At 41.0% G+C, this 25,071-nt stretch overlaps 4 protein-coding genes across 4 annotated transcripts; 3 read left to right on the top strand and 1 right to left on the bottom strand.

Moving 5' to 3' along the window:
- Positions 1-4,103: 4,103 nt before the first annotated feature.
- LOC134026639 (trichohyalin-like) lies at positions 4,104-5,996 on the top strand. Its single transcript, XM_062469528.1, has 3 exons — positions 4,104-4,492; positions 4,703-5,907; positions 5,975-5,996. Exons 1-3 carry the CDS (start codon positions 4,133-4,135, stop codon positions 5,994-5,996), a joined length of 1,587 nt encoding a protein of 528 aa, XP_062325512.1. The 5' UTR covers positions 4,104-4,132.
- LOC134026734 (capping protein inhibiting regulator of actin dynamics-like) lies at positions 4,233-7,183 on the top strand. Its single transcript, XM_062469663.1, has 2 exons — positions 4,233-4,282; positions 5,655-7,183. Exon 2 carries the CDS (start codon positions 6,068-6,070, stop codon positions 6,935-6,937), a length of 870 nt encoding a protein of 289 aa, XP_062325647.1. The 5' UTR covers positions 4,233-4,282; positions 5,655-6,067; the 3' UTR covers positions 6,938-7,183.
- A 351-nt stretch (positions 7,184-7,534) lies between these two features.
- Positions 7,535-8,885, bottom strand: slirp (SRA stem-loop interacting RNA binding protein). Its single transcript, XM_062469290.1, has 4 exons — positions 8,761-8,885; positions 8,414-8,472; positions 8,220-8,327; positions 7,535-8,004 (listed from the first exon to the last, which is right to left on the bottom strand). Exons 1-4 carry the CDS (start codon positions 8,825-8,827, stop codon positions 7,936-7,938), a joined length of 303 nt encoding a protein of 100 aa, XP_062325274.1. The 5' UTR covers positions 8,828-8,885; the 3' UTR covers positions 7,535-7,935.
- A 156-nt stretch (positions 8,886-9,041) lies between these two features.
- alkbh1 (alkB homolog 1, histone H2A dioxygenase) lies at positions 9,042-12,730 on the top strand. The gene is made up of 6 exons (XM_062470013.1): positions 9,042-9,180; positions 9,778-9,886; positions 10,044-10,206; positions 10,598-10,688; positions 10,854-11,047; positions 11,246-12,730. Exons 1-6 carry the CDS (start codon positions 9,052-9,054, stop codon positions 11,703-11,705), a joined length of 1,146 nt encoding a protein of 381 aa, XP_062325997.1. The 5' UTR covers positions 9,042-9,051; the 3' UTR covers positions 11,706-12,730.
- Positions 12,731-25,071: the final 12,341 nt, after the last annotated feature.

The following is a 25,071-nucleotide window of genomic DNA, read 5'->3' as shown; positions in this document are numbered from 1 at the left end:
GGGAGGGGAATGTAAGCTATGATTATCAGGTGGGCAGAAAATCTATAAAGGGGCAGAATGGAATAGAAACAACACTAACAAGAATTGTAACCAATTGTTATCTTCTTAGAGTACATTTGTATCAAATTTGAGTAGCCTAACTTTTATGTATAAGCAAAAAGAAACTGATGTTGGGAGAAGTAGGCTATGAACAATTGCAGTCTGTATTTGATGAATTGTAACTCTACTCATCTACGTTTTATTCCACTGAATGCTTTCTCTGTCTCTGTGGGGAAAAACAAAGCGATAGCTTTTGCTGACTGAAACCCATGTAGGCTATGCATCTTCAGAGTGGAGCCTCACTCCTTTTCCTCCTTCAGGTAGACAAATACCAAATGTCCCTCCTCCCGCTGAGTCTCTCGCTTTCAACTTTCAATCTCTTTTCGTGATTACCTTTCCAAAAACCTTCCGAATCATCAGCAGTACCATGATGCTGTAGGCTAAGCGTGACATGTCTCACCACCCACCCCACCACCCACCTAAACACAAATCAAATATGCATCAGAATCATTATGGCATTTATCCTAGTTGCTTTAGGGAATTGAGTTGGATTGTGAATGAAGGTTTCGCGGAGCAGCAGCAGCTTGATTCGGCAGGCCGTAACACACTAGGCTACATTGCATGGATACTCTCAGATTACAATTAGCCTACAGTTAAAAGCTCCTCCTTGCAAAGATTGGCTGTAGTACAAGTGATGAGTTTTTACTTCTTTCTTAATTGTTCTGTGATGTCAGAATGATTCGCTGTCTTTCTTTCTCTCTCTCTCTCTCTCTCTCTCTCTCTCTCTCTCTCTCTCTCTCTCTCTCTCTCTCTCTCTCTCTCTCTCTCTCTCTCTCTCTCTCTCTCTCTCTCTCTCTCTCTCTCTCTCTCTCTCTCTCTCTCTCTCTCTCTCTCTCTCTCTCTCTCTCTCTCTCTCTCTGTCTCTCTTTATCTCTCTCTCTCTCATACACACACACAATAATCTTCCCCTTTCATCTAGCAGATAGACCATGAAGTGAGGGAGTGATGGGATGTGAAATGACAAGTTCAGAGAGTGTATAATATCTCCACAATGACCCTGTTAACGTTATTAACACTACCATTTCTGGCTCACACTTGAATTGTGTGCAATGTTCAACAAACACTTGGCACACAAGGCTGGAAAAACTACCGGTACCTGTATATTTGTTGCGGATGAAGCATTATATTACAAAACAATGCACTTGGTTTGTATACATATTAGAAAAGGACCAAGTAGTATGTATAATACACTGATATTCAAGTATTGTAGGATCAATACAATACAGGATATTTTGAGCTAGGTAGAGGCAAGCATAGATATATATAAAGTCTGGAGGCAAGAACTATGACATCCCTGAACATGAGTGTGTAGTAATGACATCATAATGCTGGTTGCCATAGTAATGCTTGATGATGACAAGAACAACATTCTAACATTTACATCTGGCAAAGTGTGTTTTGCATTGCTAAGACTCAATCCGTTTATGGTTTAACCAAAAGCAAACAAATGATGTACGATTACGAATGAATTCCAGGTGAGGAACTTTAAATCTTTTTTACTACAAGTATTAATAGTAAAACTACAATAAACTACAATTATAAATAAAAGTTTTAGGGGCATTGTCTGTCCACTTGGCACTTCAGTCACAAAAGTGTTGTCAGGTTTTAAGGTTGCTGATGAATAGATAAAGATTAGGTAGCAAAATTATATTTATAAAATAAATTGATCCTTTGTGCAACGCAAGAAGTATTTGAAAGTATTTGCAATAGTAAAATACCCAGGTCTGTGCAAAAATGAGGTGGTGTAATCATGAAACCTTTAGCCTGGGGTCTTTGTGAGTAGGCCTAGATACCTTTTATCTGCTTGCGAGGGGGGGCTGCAGTGTCAGCCTGACAAGGGCCTCAGACCTTGTTGGTGAGGGTGGAGGCCTACATGAAGACATGGACCATGGAACAAAATAGGTTGTAGCCTAAAGGTTGACATTTTGTGTTTTTTTGTTTGCAGACTGGGTGTTTTGGTACATCTACAGTATGCCTCAACCCTTGTTGTACTGAAAAATGTGTATAATTTGGTTTCTTTTGTATTTTATTTCTTTATATCCCCCTGTAGTTCACTTGCACTTACGTCTTTGATCTTTGATATATCATTGCGTTTTTATGTTATACTTATTTATACTTTATCGTTTTGTATACATTCATGGCTTGTGCATCCTGTTCAGATGTAGCCTTTTGTTTTGTAAGAGTGCAAGAGACATTCTTGTCTGACTTATTGTCTTAAATTGTTGAAGAGAGATACATTTTCTGTTAGTAAGTGGTAAAAATCTACCTTTTTGATGGAACTAAGTGCAATCTGTTTTAAATTAACAATATGTTAGGCTAAATGTCTTAACGTGTCTTAAACATAATCCATTCCTGCTATAATATTCTGGGAGCTTCAAATTTCAACAATGTGGAAGTTGGCAACTTTTAGGGACATACAAGAATGTTCACTTGTTTTCATGGAGAAGAACACTGATGACATAGTGTCTCTATGATGTCAGAATAATGTATTTGAAAAGCAATGCTGGCTGTATCACGTGGTTGAGTGGTTACAACTATGTTTAGAGGTGATTGTTTGGCTGATGTTGAGCTGTTTAATACACTGTATATGATGGCGCATGCCAAAACAAAGGTGAGAGAGAGTAATCCAAATATAAATGTTGATACTTTTAAGAGATATTTGAGAGATTGGTTATAGAACGTTTTTCGACGGAGCAAAAGTGCTGTGTGTATGAGTATCATAGCTCAAGAATAGAAAGAGAAAATTGGGAGATTAAGGTATAAAAAAGGATCACAGGAATGAGAGAATGAGTTACAAAGAAGGGAAAGAGAGTCAAACAAAATGTGACTGAGGTTCAAAATGATGACATATTGTTTGGGATTTAAGATACTCCATTACCAGTGTATGTTGACAAGAATATTAGCATCATAGGGGTCATGTAATGTTTTTTAGGAGTATTGATGTTTGTATTAAGTAGAGAGTAGGCTACCTCCAGATCAACTTTCATTCTAATTCTCTAGTCTCTAGTTTTTTGTTGCCTCCCACAATCTCTAACTTCTCTCCCATTCACTCCACAGTAAAGGAGAATGAGTGTCACAACTCAAATGGAGGCATGGAGGGAATGCAATGATGATTGCCTTCGTGAGAAGGCCCTGGAGGACAGGAAATGGATGGCAAAAAAGATGTCCAGCTTGAAACGTGACCTCTTGACCGAGCTGGAGAGCCAGATGACCGATCTCCAAACAGAGTGGAGGATGAACAACAAAGTTCTGAGAAACAAGGTCTTTACTTATGAACACTGGCTTTTACCTTAAGACATTTCTTTTAGTTTCACTTTCTTTTAACCCTTGTGTTATCTTCGGGTCGTTCTGACCCATCAGTCATTGTGACCCACCGTCGTATTGCGACAACTTTACCGCATACAAAAACAAAGTGAAGCATTTTCTTTTAACCGTTGGGCTGTCTCAGACCCCCCACATTGCGAAGGTTAAAAGAAAACTATTTTTATTTGTTTTTGTATTGGGTAAAATTGGGTAAACACAACGATGGTTCGTTATGAACCTTTGGGTCATGTGACCCGAAGGCAGCACGAGGGTTAAGTGTCTATTACCATTTTTACCAACTTATTGTTTATCTACTGTATTAAAGGTCGATGAGATGCTTCAAACGGACATTCCTGACAGAAAGGGGATCCTTGACACCCTGAGAGACTTTGACCGAATCTGGGAGGAGAAGATCCTAAAAAGAAAAGGAACCACTGAAGGGATCGAGGCCTTGAAACAGAATGGCGACAGTAGAGATGAGAAGTCCGAGAGAAGCGAAGAAGGCAGGAGAGTAGAAGGTGGTGAGACGATGAAAGTGTCCTGTGGCTGCGGTCGTCAAGGCAATGGGGGTGGCAAGAAACGAAACAGATGCCAAAAGATAAGGTTGGAGGAGGAGATGTTTTGGTGGAGGGCGGTGGAGCGGCAGAATATCCAAGCACAAGAGGAGAGACGCGAGAGAGTGAACCTTCAAAGACAACAGCAGAAGGAGGACAAGAAAAGAGAAGAAGAAATGAAAAAGAGAGAGAGGGAACAGTTGGAGAACGAACAAAGGCTGATGGAGGAAGAAAAAAGGATCACAGGAATGAGAGAGAAAGTGTTACAAGCCCAGGAGAGAGTGATAGACCACAAACGAGAAGAATGTGACCGCAAGATAAATAAGGTCAACAAAATAGTGATGGAGACAAAGGCACAGGTGGAGGAGGCAAAAAAGAGAGAAAGGGATTTGCAAAGAAAGGCAAAAGAGATTGCTGACAAGCGAGAGGAATGTGACCGCACAGTGGATCAAGTCAATAGAAAAGTGTTGGAACTGAGAGCACAAGCTAAGAGAGCAAAAAAGCCAAAAACTTTACTGGAAGGACAAAGTATGAAGGTAATTGATAACATTACAACTAGTTCATGAGATAATCTGTAATAGCATTCAGAATGAGTGGTCTAACACAGCACATAGCCTTGTGCAGTATTTTATTTGAGGAATAGTATAATATATATAGTGTATAATTTTTGTAATAGTATATTTTGAATCAGCCACTGAGCCTGATTCAGTGAAGTTGTTTGGCTGTAACTCTCTCTTTCTCTCTAGACACAGAGAGCAGATGAGGGGAAAAACCGAAGTGAAGAAAACATGCATCCCCGGGAAGTAAGGAGGCAGAAAGAGGAGTGTGGAACAGAGAGGCTTGGAAAGACCAAACGGGTAGGAAGAGAAAGATGGAAGGACAGCAAGCTGAGGAGAAACAAGGAACCAGGGAGCTTTGGTGATGACGCGCCACAGAAAGAAAGAGAAGGGAGAGGAGAGAAAACCGATACGCAGATGACAAAAAGGATGGAGGAGAATGCAAGTAAATCAAAGAATGAACCGAAGGGACCGAGGAGGCAGTGGGAAGAAGAGAGATCACGCATAGAGTTGGAGTTCAAGAAGAGGCAGGAGGAAAAAGAGAGACTGCTGAATGAGTCAGAGGCCAAGGTGAAGCAGAGAGCACACAAGGAGAAATTGCTGAAAGAATCAGAGGCCAAGCAGAGGGAGGAAGAGAGACTGCTAAAAGAGTCAGAGGCCAAGGTGAAGCAGAGAGAGGACAAGGAGAAATTGCTGAAAGAATCAGAGGCCAAGCAGAGGGAGAAAGAGAGACTGCTAAAAGAGTCAGAGGCCAAGGAGAAGCAGAGAGAGCACGAGGAGAAATTGCTGAAAGAATCAGAGGCCAAGCAGAGGGAGAAAGAGAGACTGCTAAAAGAGTCAGAGGCCAAGGAGAAGCAGAGAGAGCACAAGGAGAAATTGCTGAAAGAATCAGAGGCCAAGCAGAGGGAGGAAGAGAGACTGCTAAAAGAGTCAGAGGCCAAGGTGAAGCAGAGAGCACACAAGGAGAAATTGCTGAAAGAATCAGAGGCCAAGCAGAGGGAGAAAGAGAGACTGCTAAAAGAGTCAGAGGCCAAGGAGAAGCAGAGAGAGCACAAGGAGAAATTGCTGAAAGAATCAGAGGCCAAGCAGAGGGAGAAAGAGAGACTGCTAAAAGAGTCAGAGGCCAAGGAGAAGCAGAGAGAGCACAAGGAGAAATTGCTGAAAGAATCAGTGGCCAAGCAGAGGGAGAAAGAGAGACTGCTAAAAGAGTCAGAGGCCAAGGAGAAGCAGAGAGAGCACAAGGAGAAATTGCTGAAAGAATCAGAGGCCAAGCAGAGGGAGAAAGAGAGACTGCTAAAAGAGTCAGAGGCCAAGGAGAAGCAGAGAGAGCACAAGGAGAAATTGCTGAAAGAATCAGTGGCCAAGCAGAGGGAGAAAGAGAGACTGCTAAAAGAGTCAGAGGCCAAGGAGAAGCAGAGAGAGCACGAGGAGAAATTGCTGAAAGAATCAGAGGCCAAGCAGAGGGAGAAAGAGAGACTGCTAAAAGAGTCAGAGGCCAAGGAGAAGCAGAGAGAGCACAAGGAGAAATTGCTGAAAGAATCAGAGGCCAAGCAGATGGAGGAAGAGCAGCGACTGGCGAAGAGGCATGAAGAGGAGGAACAAAGGCTTCATGTGGAGGCCAAGAGAAAGGAGGAGGAAAACAGGAAGAAAGAGTTTGAAGCCAAACTGCAGAAGGCAAAGGAGGAAGGGGAAAGGCTATTACAGCAATGGGAACAAGAAAAAGCCAAACGTCTGTCTTTTAAGGAAGAAATTAGGAAAAGAAAGGAAAACAAGCAAACGAAAGACTTGGAGACCAAAAAAGCAAAGGAGGGAGAGGAGAAGAAAAGGTCCGAATACCAACAGAAAGAAGACATGAGAAAGAAAGCTGATGAGGTGAGAAGGAAGAAGAAAGAGGAAGAAGACTTAAAGAAAACTTGTGAGGCTGAAAGACCGAGGGAGGAGAGGAAACTGCCAGCGCAGCAACAGAAAGAGAATACAATGGATGCCCTCAGGAAGAAAACTAAGGAAGAGACAGCAAACAGGGAAAGAAGAGAGTGCGAGGAAGCCTTAAAATGTCCAAACAAGGCTCAGCTCGAACAGTTACTGAAAAGGGAGCAAGCGAAACTCGACCTCATGATTGAGAAGAGGTTGGCGGGAGTAGGGGGGGTGGAGAGCAGTACAGTCATGAAGAAACCAAATCCCCCTCGATGTACAATTTTCGATAAAGATCCAGAGCTACTGCTGAGCTCTGAGGAGGAAACAGATGGTGAATTTGATAGACAAGGGGAGGAAGAACAAAGCCAAATAGAGATGGGAGGAAAAAAGATGGAGGAAAAACACGAAAGTGAAGAGGATAGGCCGTTGGAAGAAGACATAGTAAAACCACGAAAGCCAAAAGTAAACAAATTCAAGACTTTTTTTCAAAAGTTCATACCTGGATTTTAGCCCAATGGTGTTCTCAAAGAGTATTGTTGATCTGTCATGCCTGAACCTTTAATAATAAATAACTAACAAAGATGATGAGGAAAAACATGAAAGTGAAGAGGACAGGCGGTTGAAAGAAGACAGTAAAGCCACGAAAGCCAAAAGTAAACAAATACACTACTTTTTTTAACAAATGTTCATACATGGATTTTAGCCCAATGGTGTTCTCAAAGATAATTGTTGATCTGTCATGCCTAAACCTTTAATAATAAATAACTAAATCAAGTCAATAATATCCTAAATGTTTGTATTCAGCTTAAACATTTGCTCCATTATGTATGAACCACAAGTGGGTACTGATCTCCAGGTTTGTGTCATGTGACCTCATAGTCTGAATACACTGTGTTTCCCCTTTATTGTATACTTGAACAGAATGGAGCATGCCTTAGAATCAAATACCAGTACCTCTACATTCTGTCAGTAAAGAGATAAATGGTTTGTAGATGCTCACTACTACCAGAGCTACACTGTAACATTAGATAGTGTCATCATAGGATCACATTGAAGTGTAGTCTCAAATTACACAACATTCAGGGAACAGGAACCCAAAACAAGGGCTGACATTTGGTCACGTTGTCACTTTATTGTGAGAGACGGGCAAGGGCTGGGTTGTGCTCCTTTTAACAGATTAATCCATTATTTCCTCTTCATATATTGTGTAACTTCAATGATGAGAGGTTGTAAAGAAAACATACAGTAACTTTCAGCAACACACATTTGAATAGGTCAGAATACATGGCCATGTTTTAATCAAGTTATCCATTTTGGGCAAAATTTTCAGTTACACAATATGGAGATTTGATTGTCTCCCTTCTATTGTAAAAACAAAATGCCAGAACAAAGCCTGCTGACATATTAAGATGGTTCCATTGTTCATTCACAATTTACATTGACTATATACACCTTCAAATTCAGCTGGTTCCATTGTTCATTCACAGTTTACATTGACGCCTTCAAATTCATCTATCTTCAGCCTCTGTGTATGGCTTGCGCACAGCAAAGACTTTTCTGTTCATTTGGACTTGAAGCTGGAGAAAGAAACCAGAAACACATTCGAGCAACAGAAGCACATGACAGTTTGCATTTACTCGGTCTTCATTTGTCTTCGTAGGAGTCATGAATGAAGTATTATCCAGCATATCATTTTCTAAATTCAAGTAAGCCATTCTATGGAAAATATTGAAAATCCCCAGATTCCCGCTTTGCAAATGAGCTCCTAAAGCTGATAATAAAAGGGCCTTACCTTGGATCCCTCCAGCACATGAGGCTCCTTCTGCAGAGCATTGAGCTGGCCATCCTCTGATGCATACCCCACCCAACACACACCTTTGTGGAAACCTGTCTGTCTGTCCTGTTCAGGTGTAACACAATATATTAGTAATGCAAGAACAAGTGACACTGTGTGGGCATTATATTTCCATCGTTGGACCAACTTACAAAAGGTAGGAAGCACCTCTTGACTTGTCCAAACTGTCCAAAGTATTCCCTCATTTCCTCTGTCAAAGGATGTAAACAGCATTAGGTATCAACAAACTATTCTAACATTGATAATGGGTGCATTTAACACAACCATCCAAAGCTGGAAAGCTATTTGAATTCTACAGAATTACACAATGACACAGATTCTCACAAAAGAGGCAAATAGCCTGACAATGTCAAGGAAGCTAGCCTAGCTAGCTTTTACCTTTTTCCCCACACAAACCAGTAGTGCAAAGCGCTAACATGGTAAGGCACAGTATAACATTGTGTGTACACTTGATATTTTACACTGAAATAATGCTTACTGCTTGCTACGGTCCATGGTATTTTAGAAACAAACACCTCGAAAACCTTCTTTGACGTAGCTGCCATGTTTCGTCCTTGGTAAGCTTTCAACTTATGACCCTAAACCACGTGACCACGGGTTAGAAATGTAAAGAATTATTATACATTCAAATTTATATCTTACAATTTAAAAAAAGCACAGTTAAATTATTAAGTTTATAACTTTTAGTTACTTCAGTGGTATAAGGGACCACCATGTTTTATTTAAAATCGTTTTTGTGTATTTGAGTTGAAAGGTCAGTACAGCAAAGATGGCTGCTTCCATAATGGAGCATGGGGAAGATGCGTTCAGAAAGTTGTTTAAACTTTATAAGCGAAGAAGTCCACCACCTGATTTCAGTGACGTCCTTGACTTTTCAAAGATTGTTAAATGTGACAAGGTACTTAAATCATAGCTATATTGAGTTCGCTAGACTGTTAGATGTTCCTGCTTGTAGTATAGCCTACTAGTTGTATGCATAGATACCATTTAGATTACTGTCGGCATATAGTCACATTTCGTTCCCTTCTATTGACAACAGTATTGTGTGGTGGCTACTCAAGCTAAAATAGGCAAAAACTGTACATCATGTACAATGTGTAAATACATTCAGGAGGTTGTTTGAGCCAGCTACAGCAGATGGGAATCGTTCAAGCACCAAGGCTTAATAATGTCGTACGCGACTAATAACCAAGAGTAGGCTATGCTTAAAAACACGTAGCCTATTTGAGACAATCAACTTTTTGACACAGCCTACACATTTTGCCACATTGTTTACCCCCCAAACTGCTGATGTTGTGATATGCGTGGAAGGGGGTAGTCACAACTACAATCATGTTCGTACATCTGGCAAAGCTATCACTGCTTGCGGCTATGTGCGTGTCATCACTGCTGCAACGTCTTGCATAGTTACCGCCGATCCATGTGAACCACTCAACAAGATTTGATTATGAATGGTGTTGGTTAGGGTTGTTATGATGTGAATGATGATTGACAGGTCTTTCCCACCAAACTGGACCCAACTGTAGTCAGTGATGGGGAGGCAAAGATGGAGGGACTGCGACCTATCAGGGACTGGCAGGCCTTCGGCATTCAAGGATATCCAGGTAAAATACCTGAATGGAAAGTTACAAAAGTAGTAGGTAAAGTCCTCTATGGACTTTCAAACATACATGCAACATACAACAGTCAGGACATGATATGAATGTAAAGATATCCATAGTTTTTGTCTTTTAATATTAAATCCTGTTGTCCTTGTCTAAGGGTTCATCTTCATCTCTAACCCATTCCTGCATGGCTCACAGCACTACTGGATCAGACAGTGTCTGAAGACCTACCCTCAGAAGCCCAACGTTTGCAACTTGGACATGCACATGTCCCCCACTGAGACAGAGGATATATGGGGGAAGAGTACCCACCTACTCCAGTACTAAAACTTATTTCCACTATTGGGGGTTATTTAACAACACAGAGAAACAGTAGAGGATGTTTCAAAAGTGCTTGTTTGACAATCACACCTGCATGTAACTCAAAAACCTCCCTCAAGTCCGAATGAATTCCTCTTGGGTTAGATGTTGGGCTTCCAAATCTAAAGGATGATAGGTTTTTAGGGGTGGGTAATTAACTGACCAATGACACTTTAAATATACAAAACAAAATACTGAGCCAATTTGAAGAACCACAGTATATCTTATATTGATTTGTAAAATTGCACATACCAATATCTATCAATTTATAGAGGAATATGTTGTCACTGCTTGGAAAATCTTCCTGTCTTCAATAACTATGGCCTGTCTTACGTGTTTCTCTTTGTACAGGAGCAAGGACTCAGGGAAAAGGGAACCCAAGACACTGCTGGAAAAGCTTCGCTGGGTGACCCTCGGCTACCACTACAACTGGGACACCAAGGTTACTCATTTGCGCTACTCGGGATTAGCTGGAATGCTAATGACCAAGTGTCTTGTTTGTAATTTCTCTTTCTCTCTGCATATTTGAGTTCAGATAGTGGACAATCTAGCAACTGAATAAGGAAGCCTCTATCTTTTTCAATATATTTTTTCTGTCTTTCTCTAGACGTATTCTGCAGATCACTATACGCCTTTCCCTGACGATCTTTACTCATTGTCCCGCCACATCGCCGCGGCCTGTGGTTTTGCCAGCTTTAGAGCCGAGGCAGGAATCCTTAACTACTACCATTCCGATTCTTCCCTGGGCATCCATGTGGACGAATCGGAGCTGGACCACACGCCACCGCTGCTGTCATTCAGGTGAGAGAAAAGGATTTGCGACAATCTGGAACAGTTTTGTCAAGCTATGTGAATCATTTGGTTAGTGGTTTATCCCCAAAATAGAAGTGAGACAAATATTATTTGTATATAAACAGTTCTGGCCAAGATTTTCTCACATCATCCAACTATCTTTAAAATAGTAGTATGTTTGCATATCCTATCTCCCCATGAAAACAGTTTTGGCCAATCAGCTGTGTTCCTCCTTGGAGGCACCCAGAGGGAAGACCTGCCCACAGCCATGTACATGCACAGCGGCGATGTCATGGTGATGTCAGGACACAGCCGCCTCCTCTACCATGCCGTGCCACGCATAGTTCCAGCCCCCAAGGGAGACCCCTTAAATCCCACTCTAGAGTTGGGTGGCTTAGACCTCGGCCCAGACCACGGACTCACCCAGCCTTGTACCCAGGGAAAAAGCCCACTGGTCAGGCAGGTGTCTGCTGAGGACTGGGCAGTGTGCTCCAGGTACATCCAGACTTCCAGGTTGAATATGACTGTCAGACAGGTGCTGGGGCCTGGGATGGCATTCCCCAAGGTGGATACTACCAAACAAACAGAAACAAGTGACACAGAAGGGTACCATGAAGTTCAGGATGGACAGAATCGGGGTCCGAAGAAGAAGAGGAGTGACTGTTGACTGATGATTACATGTTATGGTTGCTGACATATTACATTACAGACACATACTTCTATAGCTTCTTGATGACAAGCAAATCATTTACATAGATGTAAAAATATTTATTGTATTTATAAAGTGATTGTTGAAACAGTTCAGTAAACCAAAACCCTAGTATACAGTATGTACCCCTGCCCCTCAAATGTATACTTTCACGAAAGTATTCGAAGATGGAATTTTTTTAGACAACCAAGATGGCCGTTCATCAATTAGTTGTCTATCCAGAGGCATTTTGGTTCACCAGCATTTTGGTTCATTCTGCACCGGTTGTTAATGCCCCTTGGAATTTACTGAGAGGTTCCAGACTAATACCCATTTGCAAATTGGTTTGGCGATGCCAGACCAATCGCAAGATCAAAATGGTCTGTTTTCTGGTTTGGAAACAGAACTAATTCCCAGGTGAAGGCCTATCATTCTAATGGAGAGAAAATGAATGGGTATGTGGGTGGGGCGAGTGGGTTGGAGGGGGAAATGAACCCACTCTATCAGGTGACAGATGCATGCATCAGAATTTCCAAGTAACGATCTTGAGCGGAGATGTATCTCACTGGAGTGAGGCTAATTTGTGAAGGAGGAAGGGATGGGTGTGGTTTTGTACCCCTGCACTTGCTTGCCTGAGTACCCCAGTACATGTATGTTTTCTGGTAATGACAATAATGGTTGTTGTGATGTGTGGCTTAGTGGTAAGTAGAGTGTGCACATATTCATGCATGTGACAGAGTCTGGGGAAAAAAATGAGAGGCTGTGTTCGTGTGAGGGATCTAGAAGCAACAGGGCAGAAACAAAGACGGCAACTACGTACAGAAGAGCAGATAATGTACAGGAAACAGAAATTATATGACTACATAGATCATTCTGACAGTGCATACTTTTATATGGGGATTTAGGGCGCCTCTGCGCATCAGGATGGAAATGCTGGGTATGGAGGTATATTGGGGTCAAAAAGATTTGAAGTGTAAAACTGAATATAAACGCGGAATACCCAGTTCTGTGAACGACCACAAGTTCCATTTTTGTGGGTGTGAGTGGGTTGTTGATTGGTGAATGAGACTCGTTAGCTAAGGGGGAGCGGGAAACTGGTTAATGTTGCCACCCCCGACCGGGCCTTGAGGGGTCTTTGGCCACTGCCCCTGGTGCTGAGAGGGCCAGGAAGGCTCTGACTCTGGGGATGTTATTGTGTCAGTGTGTGTGCATGTGCTGTACGTATTGTGAATGTGTGTTTGGTTCGGAGTGTACACCAATTTTTGGAGGTTGGTATAGTGTATGTGTAGCACCTAATTTCCAATGGCAAGACAAAATGTCACAGTCATCAGACTTTGCAGAATGTGTCTCAGCACTTTCCCATCACAGTGACAGTGTCTACGCAGCAATATTACAAACATAATCAATCCATATCCATTACTTTACACAGGGTCTCTCCATAGCAGGAACAACATGTTTAAAAAGGACACGCTTAAAATCGACGAGTTAAGACATCAATATAGGGCTGCTTGTCATATAAGACACTTGTATTTAAAGTTGATTGGATTCAAATCCATCCATTCTAAATTTGTATGTTGATATTGCAATTATGGAGGCAATTGATGCAGAATAAATGCAGTCCACGATACTATATGTGCTGATACAAGGAGAGAAGCTGTGGGTATTTAATCATATTTGTTACAGTGACCATGCAACGACAGCTAGTTCTTTGACATGACACAAGAGAACATAAGTGGCACTGTCCTTGGTGAAGCTGTAGCAGACACTTCTAATTTATGCCTCTCATTTTCACTCTCCTCTGGGTTTTCATCTATTTTCTCCATTCTCTTTCTCTTCCATTTCTTCAACTCTGTGAACTCTATGTTGGGTCAGGGATTTTACTGACCTGGTCCTTTTCTTTGTCCTTGTATATTTGCAATACTAGCACAATAGCTTATCTTGGCGAGCAAGTAGCAAGATCAGATAAATCATCCAGAATTGTTGACTAGTGTACAAGGGTTCATCTTTTTCAGTGTGTTCACTGCTAAAATGGTTGTCTTTAGTGTGCTATCCTAAAGGCAGGGTAGGTAATGCTGTTGAGAAGGAATTTTCTTCATATTTGCTGAAATAAACTTTACATCCTGATAGCAACCAATAATTCAAAAGTTTAACAGTAAAATGAATTCAATCCAACATCTGGGGGCATCACAGGACTAATAAACACGCCCTATCATTAAGGTTGGACCAGCACTGATGATGGACGACATTCGAGTCATATTGTCACTCTATATATGCAGGCATTAGCTGCTAATCGGCAGCTAATTCACAGTGTATAGACAGCTCATTAAAGATTAACAAGCCTTATAGGAGCGGCTAGACCTTAATAAACTTTGCAGCTATGGATGAGTTTTGTTCCTCGATGCGACAAGCAGACAAATGACTACGGTGCACCAAGAATTTAAAGTAGTTATTGTGGCCCATTTCCAGGAAGCAAATAAAATAAGAGAGGAGAAGGATAGTGTTGCCTTTCTTATCACTGCCACCCTGACACTCAGCTGGTTTTCTCCTTCCCACCCTTTGTCTCCTGAGTCAACGAAAGAATCTCTGATTGACTGACATCTGCTTATGGATGTCCTCCCACCACCTCAAACTGAATCCCGATTCCCGACAAAACGGTGTTATTCTTCATCCCTGCCATCACCAGGGACAGCATCTCTGTGGCAGCTCTCAATCCTCAATAAACCTATAGGCATCTTCCTCGACTGATTTCAAGAAACACCCGCCTAATCTACATGCTCCCCAGCACTCACACGTGGCTCAGATGGGGTTTTGTTCTGTCCTCCACAGCATTTCAGAATTGGCGAGTTTCGTGAGAACAAGTGTAAACTACTTTGCCTGTCCGCCGTTGACTTACTATGCCAAGTAGGCCTACAAGTTGTAAGATATAAATATAAATATGTAAAATGTTAAACAATTGGAGCCGATCAAATATATATAGCATATTTTAACTATTTTAACAATTGCTTAAAATGGACAGACTCATAGTTTCCGTGGAGTGAATATCAATGTTATTCATAAAAATGTATAACATAAATGTTATATATCTACATAAGTATGTGCAATTCATAATGTATCACTATAATTATGCATTTTATTTGTAGTGTGCCCTTCATTGCTGAGAAATAGTCAGGGCGCATCAGGTTTTAAATTAAAATTAATAAATACATATATATAGATACTAGATAAGTGGTTATTATGATTTGTAATTGTTTTATTACTGTCAGTTTGTCAATTTCTAATCTCATTCCCTTCATATTTAAAAAAAAATCTAAATTGTTTAAATAAAATAACTCTCCTCACTTGGCATGAACTTGTATTCTTTTGTCACATGATGTGGGTTATGTAGCTCAAAGTCATATCTGAGACAAAAGCATGACAGGCCTTACATACAAAGCAAATACACCTAAAATATCTTTAACTCTTTAACTGTGTTCAAATTCCCTCCTAAATGGCTGGAGAGTCTGTGTTTTGTGTCATGGTCTTAGGATGTGGCTGAACCAAAGAAAGACAGTATAGGGACACAATCCATCATTCAGATAGGAAAAAAGATAGCTCTCGAGAGCATTGTGTATTTTTTTCACTCCACCAAAGGCCCCCACTACACACAACTACACAGATAACACGAGAACATTAGCTTTGTAAATCGGAGGGAAAATGCACCGCCGGTGTCATTTTTATAATCACAGCCATTATCGATAATTACTGTTCCAGCCAAGGCTTTTGAGATGCAGGACAAAGAGAGGACCAGAGAGAGAGAACAAGTTATAGGCAGGCCTAAATCTCTTGCCTGGATGATGCACCCCCTCTTGTGGTCACCAAATAGAACAGCATTCTTTACCTCTCCACGCTGTCCTCAGCCAACTCAAATGATCTCTTGTATTATAGTTTCTGTTTTATCAGCCCTTGGACCACACTGACAGGACTGCCTTCTATCTGGGCTGGAACACCACAGGGGAGAAGTGGTCCAATCCCCCTTCTTTCCTCTCTGTCTGTCCTCATGATGAACTTCTCCATTTTGTTATTGCCTCATTCATTTCCGTTCTTTCCATAAACACTCTTGTTCCTAGCAGGCTCCTGCTTTTCTTATGTGAGGCAACCTTTCACTATCTCATCTCAGCCACACATTTTCAATCACCTCCTCCCATTCCCGGTCCCTTCATCGTCTTGCATTCCTTTCGAGTTCCGCTCCTCCCTCCCTTGTCTCTGTCCTGGCACTGTTCAGAGTGTCAGTTTCCTGTAAATAGTCAGGGGTTGTTAAGGACTGTGTGTGTGTGTGTGTGTGTGTGTGTGTGTGTGTGTGTGTGTGTGTGTGTGTGTGTGGGCATGCACGTGTGTGTGTCTTAATCTGTCCTCAGAGATAAGGCTCAGAAGAGACGGCTGGGAGAAGGGGGGGGAGAACGAAAGGTGCCTGGTCAGGAATACCCTCACAGAAGAAAATTGCTGTGCTCCATATCTAAATAGACCACGGTATGTGGGTTAAGGAGAGAGAACACAAGGGCTTAGCGTAGATTGAGGGAAACAAAATGCTCCTCAAAACAAGTATTTTCTGCTTGTCAAGGAGAACAATCGGAGCAATATCTCTCCAGTCTCCTCGGAAGATTCCTTTGGCAGCTTCACAAACTCCAGTCATATGTGTCCTTGGATGTGCTCTTCTTGAACCACTCAAGCTTAGCATTGGCAAACGTTACCATGTCAACCCTTGGAGAGTGTTAAGCACAGGGAATTCATTTATTCCTGAAAGTCACTGTAGATAGAAGCAAATGCTGATGAAGTAAAGTTCGGGTTACTCCCTACTCCCACAGTACTGAAACTGCTCTCACCAAAATAATTAGCGACCTCAGACTAAACTCTGATGCAAATAAAGTCTCTATCCTTATCATGTTAGATCTCAGTGCAGCATTTGATACAATTGATCACGACATCCTAATCAATAGACTGGAAAAGCTTATTGGGTTCACGGATAGTGTATTGAACTGGCTGAAATCATATATCACAGGAAGGAAGTTTTATGTTAGTTTAGGTGACCATAGGTCCAAGAAACATGAGAACTGCTACGGGGTTGCTCAAGGAAGCTGCTTAGGTCCATTACTTTTTTCTCTTTATATGTTACCACTCGGCGACATAATCAGAGAACATAACATAGATTTCCATAGCTATGCGGATGACACACAACTATATATATCCACTGAACCCAACGATGCAACGGCCATCAATTCCATTACCAACTGCCTGTTGGCAATAAACAAATGGATGCCTGATAACTTTCTTAAATTAAATGAAGACAAAACCGAAGTCCTACTATGTGGCCCCAAATCCAAAAGAGAGATGCTTATTAAGAATCTTGGAGGCTTAACCCCCTGTCTTAAACCAGAGGTGACGAGTCTCGGTGTAATCCTGGACTCAGATTTGAATTTCAACTCTCACATTAATAAAGTGACCAAAACAGCTTTCTTTCACCTGAGGAATATAGCAAAGGTACGACCATTCATAAACCAAAATGATGCAGAGAATTAAATTCATGCTTTTATATCCAGCCGGCTGGACTACTGTAACGCACTTTTCACTGGTCTTCCCAAGAAAACCACTGAAAGACTACAGCTCATTCAAAATTCTGCAGCTAGATTATTAACCAAAACTAAAAGGAGAGAACACATTAGTCCTGTCCTAGCTACTTTACACTGGCTCCCTGTTACTTTCAGAATTGACTTTAAGGTCCTTTTCCTCACATACAAAGCTCTACACGGACAAGGACCTAGCTACATTGCTAACTCCTTTATAAACTACACACCAGAACACTGCGATCATCAAATGCAGGCCTATTAGAGGTCACCAGAAGCAGTCATAAGAAGATTGGTGATTCGGCCTTTGTCAATTACGCCCCAAAACTATGGAACAAATTACCCATAAATATTAGGGAAGCAAACACTCTAGACATTTTTAAAAGACAGCTTAAAACCTACCTTTTTACCGAATCATTTAAGTAATTTTATCTCAAAAGGGTTTTCCTACTTTTTAAAGTTGTTTTCTCTCTTGAACAGAGATCTTATTGGGATTTTTATTTTTGTTTGAATTGTTTATCACTTGTATTATTGTTTTTATTGATTTTATGTAAAGCACCTTGAGCCAAAATTCTTGTATGAAATGTGCTATATAAATAAAGTCTTACTTACTTACTTACTTACTTACTTACTTACTTACTTACTTGTAACTCCCTACTACAAGTCATTTAATCAATTCAACTTTGTGCACATTATACAATTAGCACTTATGCATCAGAGGTTATCTTTATGTATTGCTGAAATGCAAATAGTGCCAATTGTATTTATGTACAGTAGTAGTGCATAGCTGCTATGGCTTGGCATGGAGCCTGTCTGTATGTCTGTTGGTGAACACAACTATAAGGTTTGCTCACGGCCTTGAAAGAGGATTCAGAGGCTTCTCATCTTCACTGATTATGAATCTATCTTGGGTATGATGTAATCATCAAGCATACAGCAACAGAATACATTAGTAGAGGCAAGAAACTAGTAAGTCGGCCTAACACAAGAATGATCAGCCTGCGAGGTGGAGTCCTGAAAGGCTAAGCTGTTCAGCTCCAGGGGGGGCACATCATACGTTAGGAATGTGATACACCATTACTCCTCACATATTAATGACACATTTATGATTCATGGATCAGTTATGGCATGTATGCAGACGCTGTGTAATGAATGTGTCATGTATATATGTAAATTGTTACTGAAGTTTGATAAGATGGATGTTAAAAATGTATTTCTAACAATGTTAGGGCTCCTGTTGCGCATGATTTAAGAGGCCTTCAATGAAGTTGGGTTCCACATCTCACAAGGCTAGGACATTACTTTGAGTTTACATGCTGCCTGACAAGAAACATAACACAGCCTCGGAACTGGAACCAAATTGTATGTGTGTGTGTCATTTACATGCACAATTGTTATTTTCAGTGTTGTTGATATGGTCATTTTGTTTCCAATCTCTTGGGTGTGTGAGATTATCTCACACACATTTTGCAAAACACACACACATATGCTTACCTGAACACACGAACTCTTTCACTTACACACGCACTGTCGAACGTACACAGAAAACACTGACGCTTACACTCATATACTACGGGATCTAAAACCTCCTCTACCAATCACACCAATGTGTAGTGTGCATACTATACACAAACCAAAACATAAAGAGGCTTTACTCTCACTTATGCCCCCCCGCCCCCACCCCTACCCCCACCCGTCATTCTCTCTTGATCACCTCTCCTGATGTTCCGACAGAGAGCACCAGCTGGCGTTGTTAGCGGCGAGCGACGCGACCTCTCAGTGCATTGATTAACGGCCATTATGTCATTTCCCTCCTGCATAGTTTTTAAATGGCCCTGACCCTGTTACCATGGCGCCCAACACTGCACTGCTCCTTCTCAGGCTGCTGCTCTTGACTGCTCACTGTCTCGGTGTGTTTCTCTGCTGTGACTTTGTGTGGTCGTGCCCCAGTCTATGTGGTCAGTGCCCAGTCTGTAGAGCTGTGGAAGAGGGTCATTGCCGGCTCAATTTATGCTGTTATCAATTAGCTTATTTCTTCTCGATTATTGAAAATAGCAATGAATTACCGTAGCATTTTTGGGGTGCTTTTTTTTGTTGGGGGGGGGGGGGGGCTAATCAGTTCAACAACAGTGAAACTTGTGCTCTCAACCTTCACTGCCAGAGCCATGTCTTTTTCTTTAAAGATAACCTAACATGAAAAGCTAAACCGTGTGTTCTGTTCATGTTTTTGTTTCTCACCTAATTACCGGCTGTAATGTGTATGTTTTAAAATATACTCTTAATCTTTTCTATGGGAAGTATACTGTACTTCTCAGTCATTCATCGCAAGGGTGTCTAAGGCAGGGGCTGGGAGAGAACCGATTCTTGCTTACACTTATCATAATCTTCCTGCACGAGCAAGGTGATGAGGGAGAGCACTTACCCTTTCTCTTTCACCAACTCCTTCTCTTTTCCACCCTCACACAGACATGCACCATCAGCACCCCGCTCCTTTCTCGCTTGCTATTTTCTGCTTTGTACAATTCCATTCCTCTCTCCTTGGGCCTACCCCCATCCCGCCTTTCTCTCTTTCTTTCTCTCTTTAATTCATCCATCTCCATACTTCTCCTTCTCCTCCTACTTACATCCAACTTACCTTTCTCTGCCCCTACAGTAGTACACATCCCTCTCTGTCCTCCTTCTTTCCCTCCATTTCCTTCTTCCTATTTTCTTCCCTCCCCCTCGCCCCCTCTCCCCCTCTTTCTCCTCTTCGCTGTGGCAGCCTGTAATTTCTTGTTCTCAATCATGCCGGCTCCCATGGCAACTCTATCTGCTGAGTGGCCAGTGAGGTGCTGTGAAATTGTTACAGAGGTTGTGCTGTAATTGCTGTGGCAGGTTGTATGTATGTTTGTGTGTGTGCACTTATTTACGTATACCATTGAAGCCTCTTGTTTACATGATACTATTGTACTTTACAACTAGTTGTTCCTTTGTTTTGTTAGAAGAGAAGCAAGCTACACCTTTTTCTCCTTGTGTAATATAATTTTGAATCTTTGAGATTTGAGTGTACGAATAGCTTTCATATTCTTTGGTTTTTGTCATCTAGCTGTTTGTGACCTAATTCCTGAAAGTGCAGTGATATTGAGAGGCTTTCATCTACGTAAAGCATACCATTTGTAATGTGTTTTTCTGTCTTAATGGCATTATTTTACCTTTAAAGCAAGACGATGGGCCTGTGTAAAAAAAGAAAAAAAAAGATTCTGGCCTCATGGAATTTATTGTAATCTAATAGTGACACCCATGTGCAAGAAGAGGTACTACAGAGGCAAGTGGCAGTAGGTGGACGTTTTTGGTATATCTTTCCTTAAAGACACAAAGATAGAATCGGCAAACTCTGAAACTCAGTTCCTTAAACTCTCATGAGGGGAAACACACACAAAAAATACTTAAAAAATGGTTTCTCAGGTGTAGTTTTCAAAAATAGGTTTTGTGGGAGGCTACTGGTCATAAGTCCACAAGGGGTTCACAAAACAAGAGACACACACCCACATACCCACCCACATACACACAGTAAAGTAGTATAATCTTTCAATTCTGAGAAACTGAATCCACACATGGATTCTTGGGAGTAGCAGGAATAGAGTGAGAGTGTGAGGCATGCACACAGCTGAATTGTTTGTAAAACAAACAAAATTCCGATTGTAGCAGGGACACAACAGATTGCAATACCTTGCTTGTTTGTCTTATTATTATCACGTTGTCTGCAGTAGGGAGTTTCCTGTCAAGGATGGTGACTAGATACCAGTGCCGGTGTGGGACTAATTTTCAGTCCTGGAGTTTCATGCCTTAGACTGGCTCACTTTAGTTCACGACTATTTATACTAAATATATTAAAATAATGTAATTGAAAACCTCAGAATATAAGTCTGCAATAGTGCATCCTTGTAATTCATTGTATTTTTCAAAAATCTCATCATTTCCAATTCAGTGCAAATAGAGTAGCGTAAGTTTTGCATCACAGTGATGATTTATTAGAACAGTTAATAACAGTATTCCTTACAACAAAATGTAATGTTTAACAGTATCATAATCTATTTTCTGTAAGAATTAGTGTTCATAAATATCCAAACCTTGAAATATATCCAATAAATACGAATATATAAAACAAAATAAAAAATAAAGATTAAAATAAAATGTATTGCACTTTCTAATAACGGCTTCATCTCTTTTTCCTCTGCATAAGTGTGGCTTCAACAACCCTAAAACATTAATAAACGCCTGAGCAGAGCACTGCTCTCAGCAACTTTGTTTATCACAGTGTCATTGTCCAAAGACACATGAGCATGAATGCCTCAAGGTTCTTCTGGGTTAAAGTCCTCCTGAGCCTGTTTTTTTTATGAATTTCACTGTTGAGAAGCTTCTCTCACAGGTTACGTGTGTGATGGACAGTGGTAATAGTTTAACACTTGTAGGTGAGTCAAATCACATGGTAGGCAACAGTAAATTATATTACCCGCAATGTTTTTGAGGCTATCTCGTTGTTTGTGATCATTGACCTATGCACTTTTGTAAAGCTCTCTCTTGGAAGTTGCTTCGGATAAAAGCATCTGCTAAATGAATAAATGTAAATGCAAGTTAGAAATTTGTACTCAGAGAGAATGAGATGAACACAAATGACACCGTTTTTACAGGAGGAACACGTTTTGCTCTCTAGTTCGACATCCTGCTCTTCCATGGAAGGATCCTCATCACCTCTCTGTGGGATTTCACTAGCTGTCCTGACAATTTAACCCTCCAGAGGGGACATCTTTAGTCTGTCCCACTGACATGCAAGGCTGTACAGTTCACCACATAATGTGCCAACTGTAGCCCTGTCGTCAAACTTAAGCAGACGTTTGCTTATTTCTTCCAGAGCTGAGCTGGGTAGTCCATTTTCCCTCACATGAGCAAAGTTTCTAGGGTCTAAACAGGGAAAATCTGCAGCAAAGTTTTGCATTTGCAGAAAAACTCCTTTGGATACTGCCTGTTACTGTGTCTACGATGACATTGTGTACTTTTACCTTGAAGTCAGTATCAGCTGATGCTGGTAGATACTGTAAAGAAAGTGTGTAGGAAATTAAATTCTGGAAGCTATGCATCAAGGAACCCCATTACTCTGTTTGATGCTATTGGTAAAATGGACATTGCCAGTTGTAATTTCCCCCCTCACTGAGAGCATTCCATGCCACCGTTACCCCCACTGTGACGTGACAACTGACGATTTAACGCCCCCCAAGTCATCCACCCACCTCCCCTCACTCAATCCCTGTTTGCGGTGGCCGATGAGTTACTCTTTGAGCGCGATACGTTTTTTCACAGCAATATTTCTGAGCATGCTTGAAATGTAGAACTCATTCAGTGCAGTCACATGTGGGACCTGGGAGAAGGGGGGGGGGGGGGGGACGAGGAGAGGGGCAGTGGAAGAGATGAGGCACTGCATGTCCAAAATGCGCAACTTCACTGTCCAGTACGTTCTCTCACTCTCCTCCTCCCTCCCTCTGCCTCTATATCTTCCCCCCTTGTCTTTCTCCCTCTCTCCCTTTCTTTCTCCCTATCCTCCTATTTGTCCCTGTTTCTCACTTAGCATACGGATGCCATGCTCTCAACGTGTGTGAACTATGTGGGGCTGAAAAGATATGATGATGAAATAGGATGACTAAGCAAAAGGATAAAACCAACAAATCAATACAATGTCCACACACACGTAAACATACGTGTTTCCATTTATTAACAAGTTCCCATCCAAAGCTGAAATCAATCATATGCCCTTGTTCTGAATGATCTTACACAGGGTTTAAAACAACCTAAACTTAAACTAAATGTAAAAATGAAAGTGCCCCACATTTTGACACAACATTTTTATATGAACAAATCTAGGTTCCCCGCTTTTGGACGGGTGAAGACCTGCCACATGAAACAACACAGGCATTTTCTATTTTACCTGGAAATGCAGCCTGTTACATTAATGCAACAAACATGTGTTTTAGGGGCTAATGGTCTAGAAACCATTGAGGGCAAAACATGAAAAAAAGAATGGTAGCAATCATTTAACACATGCAAAGTAAAACACTTTATCTTCCTCAGTCAGGAATATGGTCGTTTTCTCTTCATGTGCCTCAGTCCAGCTAATTCAATGCGATGAAGCCAATTATATAAAAACACACACAGCCCAGAGTGGAAGAGTGTGTTTGTGTGTGTGTATGTGATATTGGATGGAGGGGAAAGGGTTGAGCAACTTAATTTCAAAGGCAAAGTTATGCATAGCACTGGGTTTATGCTGTATGCAGTGTGTTAGAAACTGAAGAGGTCTGTCATGCTTCTTCAAAACCAAATACCAGTATGTACAACCTCAGCTAATTGATGCAGCTGCATCTTCAGAGATAGCTGTAGCTGCTTTATACACGTGTGTGTGTGTTTAAGAAAGACAGACAGACAAAGAGCTCCTCAAATTGATTAGTTTAGGGAGACAGCTCGCACTCCATTTTGTGATGTTCATCATTACATTTACATATGAGTCCATATGACATTCATTATAAACAATTACAAATGATTTATCATGTAATTACAGGATTAAACGCTAAGACTGGAGCTATGCAGACGTTTATTCAATCTATGTCCTGAGTGGATGAGTTTTAAGTGTCTGAGTAGAGTTCACTACAAGTGCACAACTTTTTGATATCCATCCTTTTAAAGGTATACCCATACTAAAGATCTGCAACTCAGGCTTAAACTATAGACCAGGGTTCTCCAATCCTGGTCCTCGAGGGCCACTGTCTTGCATGTTTTAGATGTTTCCCTGCTCCAGCACACCTGATTCAAATGAATGGGAAACATCTAAAACATGCAGGACAGCGGCCCTCGAGGACCAGGGTTGGAGAACCCTGCTATAGACTATCAAATGAACTAATTGACGCATTGACTAACGCATTACTAGTTTTTTTTTTTTTTTTTTAATGCTTTACTTTACTAGATTACTTACTGCTGCAAGTAACTAGTTACACTACTTTTGGATTACTCCATTACATCACCTGAGATGCACTATAACTTACTTGCAAAATAACAATATATGCACCATATATATGCCCAAATGAACTCAAATTCTTATTATAATGAGGACATACACAAGATCTCTCTTGTATGCTTTTTTTCTACCACAAAGCTGACAAAAAAAGTTGTGAACATCAACCTAAAAGTTGTCAAGCATAACAAGGCTACAGTACTTGCAGTAAGCAAAATGTCTCAAAATAAAATAATGCTTAAAACTTTAAATGGAAACATTTATTTTTTAAATGTATTTTTTATTTTGAGGCCATGAGATAATTCTACCCTACCTTCACACAATTCCTGTCAGTCTGACCCCCAGCACTGTTTGAATGATTATTATGCATCATGATCTTGTTATGCATAGGAAACTACAGGCCAGTCAACTTACAGTACATCCGTTTTGTGACATGTAAACAAGAACATTTATGCGTATCAAAACACTATGAACGTTTTTTATGAACAGTGGTGATTCATGTTGGGTAATTATTTCAAACGCTGTATTCATGAAAAAGGTTGGACATTTAAATGAGAATATCACACGTGATTAACGTCGGGCACAAAACCCACACATTTTGCTGGTTATTTCAGTTCATAGACCCTGCCAGGGCCACACCCAAATCAAAGTCTCGTAAACCGCGCCTACTTCTCCAGGCGACAATATTATTGGCTGTCAGTGGTTGCTAAGG

The sequence above is a fragment of the Osmerus eperlanus genome, chromosome 9, assembly GCF_963692335.1.
Source record: "Osmerus eperlanus chromosome 9, fOsmEpe2.1, whole genome shotgun sequence".
Taxonomy (NCBI): domain Eukaryota; kingdom Metazoa; phylum Chordata; class Actinopteri; order Osmeriformes; family Osmeridae; genus Osmerus; species Osmerus eperlanus.
Note: the sequence above shows the minus strand (reverse complement) of the source record. Positions and strands in the feature narration are given on the sequence as shown.

What these genes read in the sequence shown, in the direction of transcription:
- LOC134026639 (XM_062469528.1), top strand. Translation starts at nt 4,133, where the DNA reads ATGAAAAAGAGAGAGAGGGAACAGTTGGAGAACGAACAAAGGCTGATG. An exon ending in TGGAAGGACAAAGTATGAAG is followed by an intron (nt 4,493 to 4,702) that starts GTAATTGATAAC and finishes CTTTCTCTCTAG; the next exon opens with ACACAGAGAGCAGATGAGGG. An exon ending in AAAGAGAGACTGCTAAAAGA is followed by an intron (nt 5,908 to 5,974) that starts GTCAGAGGCCAA and finishes GAGGCCAAGCAG; the next exon opens with AGGGAGAAAGAGAGACTGCT.
- LOC134026734 (XM_062469663.1), top strand. Translation starts at nt 6,068, where the DNA reads ATGGAGGAAGAGCAGCGACTGGCGAAGAGGCATGAAGAGGAGGAACAA.
- slirp (XM_062469290.1), bottom strand. Translation starts at nt 8,827, where the DNA reads ATGGCAGCTACGTCAAAGAAGGTTTTCGAGGTGTTTGTTTCTAAAATA. An exon ending in AGAGGTGCTTCCTACCTTTT is followed by an intron (nt 8,328 to 8,413) that starts GTAAGTTGGTCC and finishes ACACCTGAACAG; the next exon opens with GACAGACAGACAGGTTTCCA. An exon ending in ATGTGCTGGAGGGATCCAAG is followed by an intron (nt 8,005 to 8,219) that starts GTAAGGCCCTTT and finishes TTCTTTCTCCAG; the next exon opens with CTTCAAGTCCAAATGAACAG.
- alkbh1 (XM_062470013.1), top strand. Translation starts at nt 9,052, where the DNA reads ATGGCTGCTTCCATAATGGAGCATGGGGAAGATGCGTTCAGAAAGTTG. An exon ending in AGATTGTTAAATGTGACAAG is followed by an intron (nt 9,181 to 9,777) that starts GTACTTAAATCA and finishes GATGATTGACAG; the next exon opens with GTCTTTCCCACCAAACTGGA. An exon ending in AAGAGTACCCACCTACTCCA is followed by an intron (nt 10,207 to 10,597) that starts GTACTAAAACTT and finishes CTCTTTGTACAG; the next exon opens with GAGCAAGGACTCAGGGAAAA.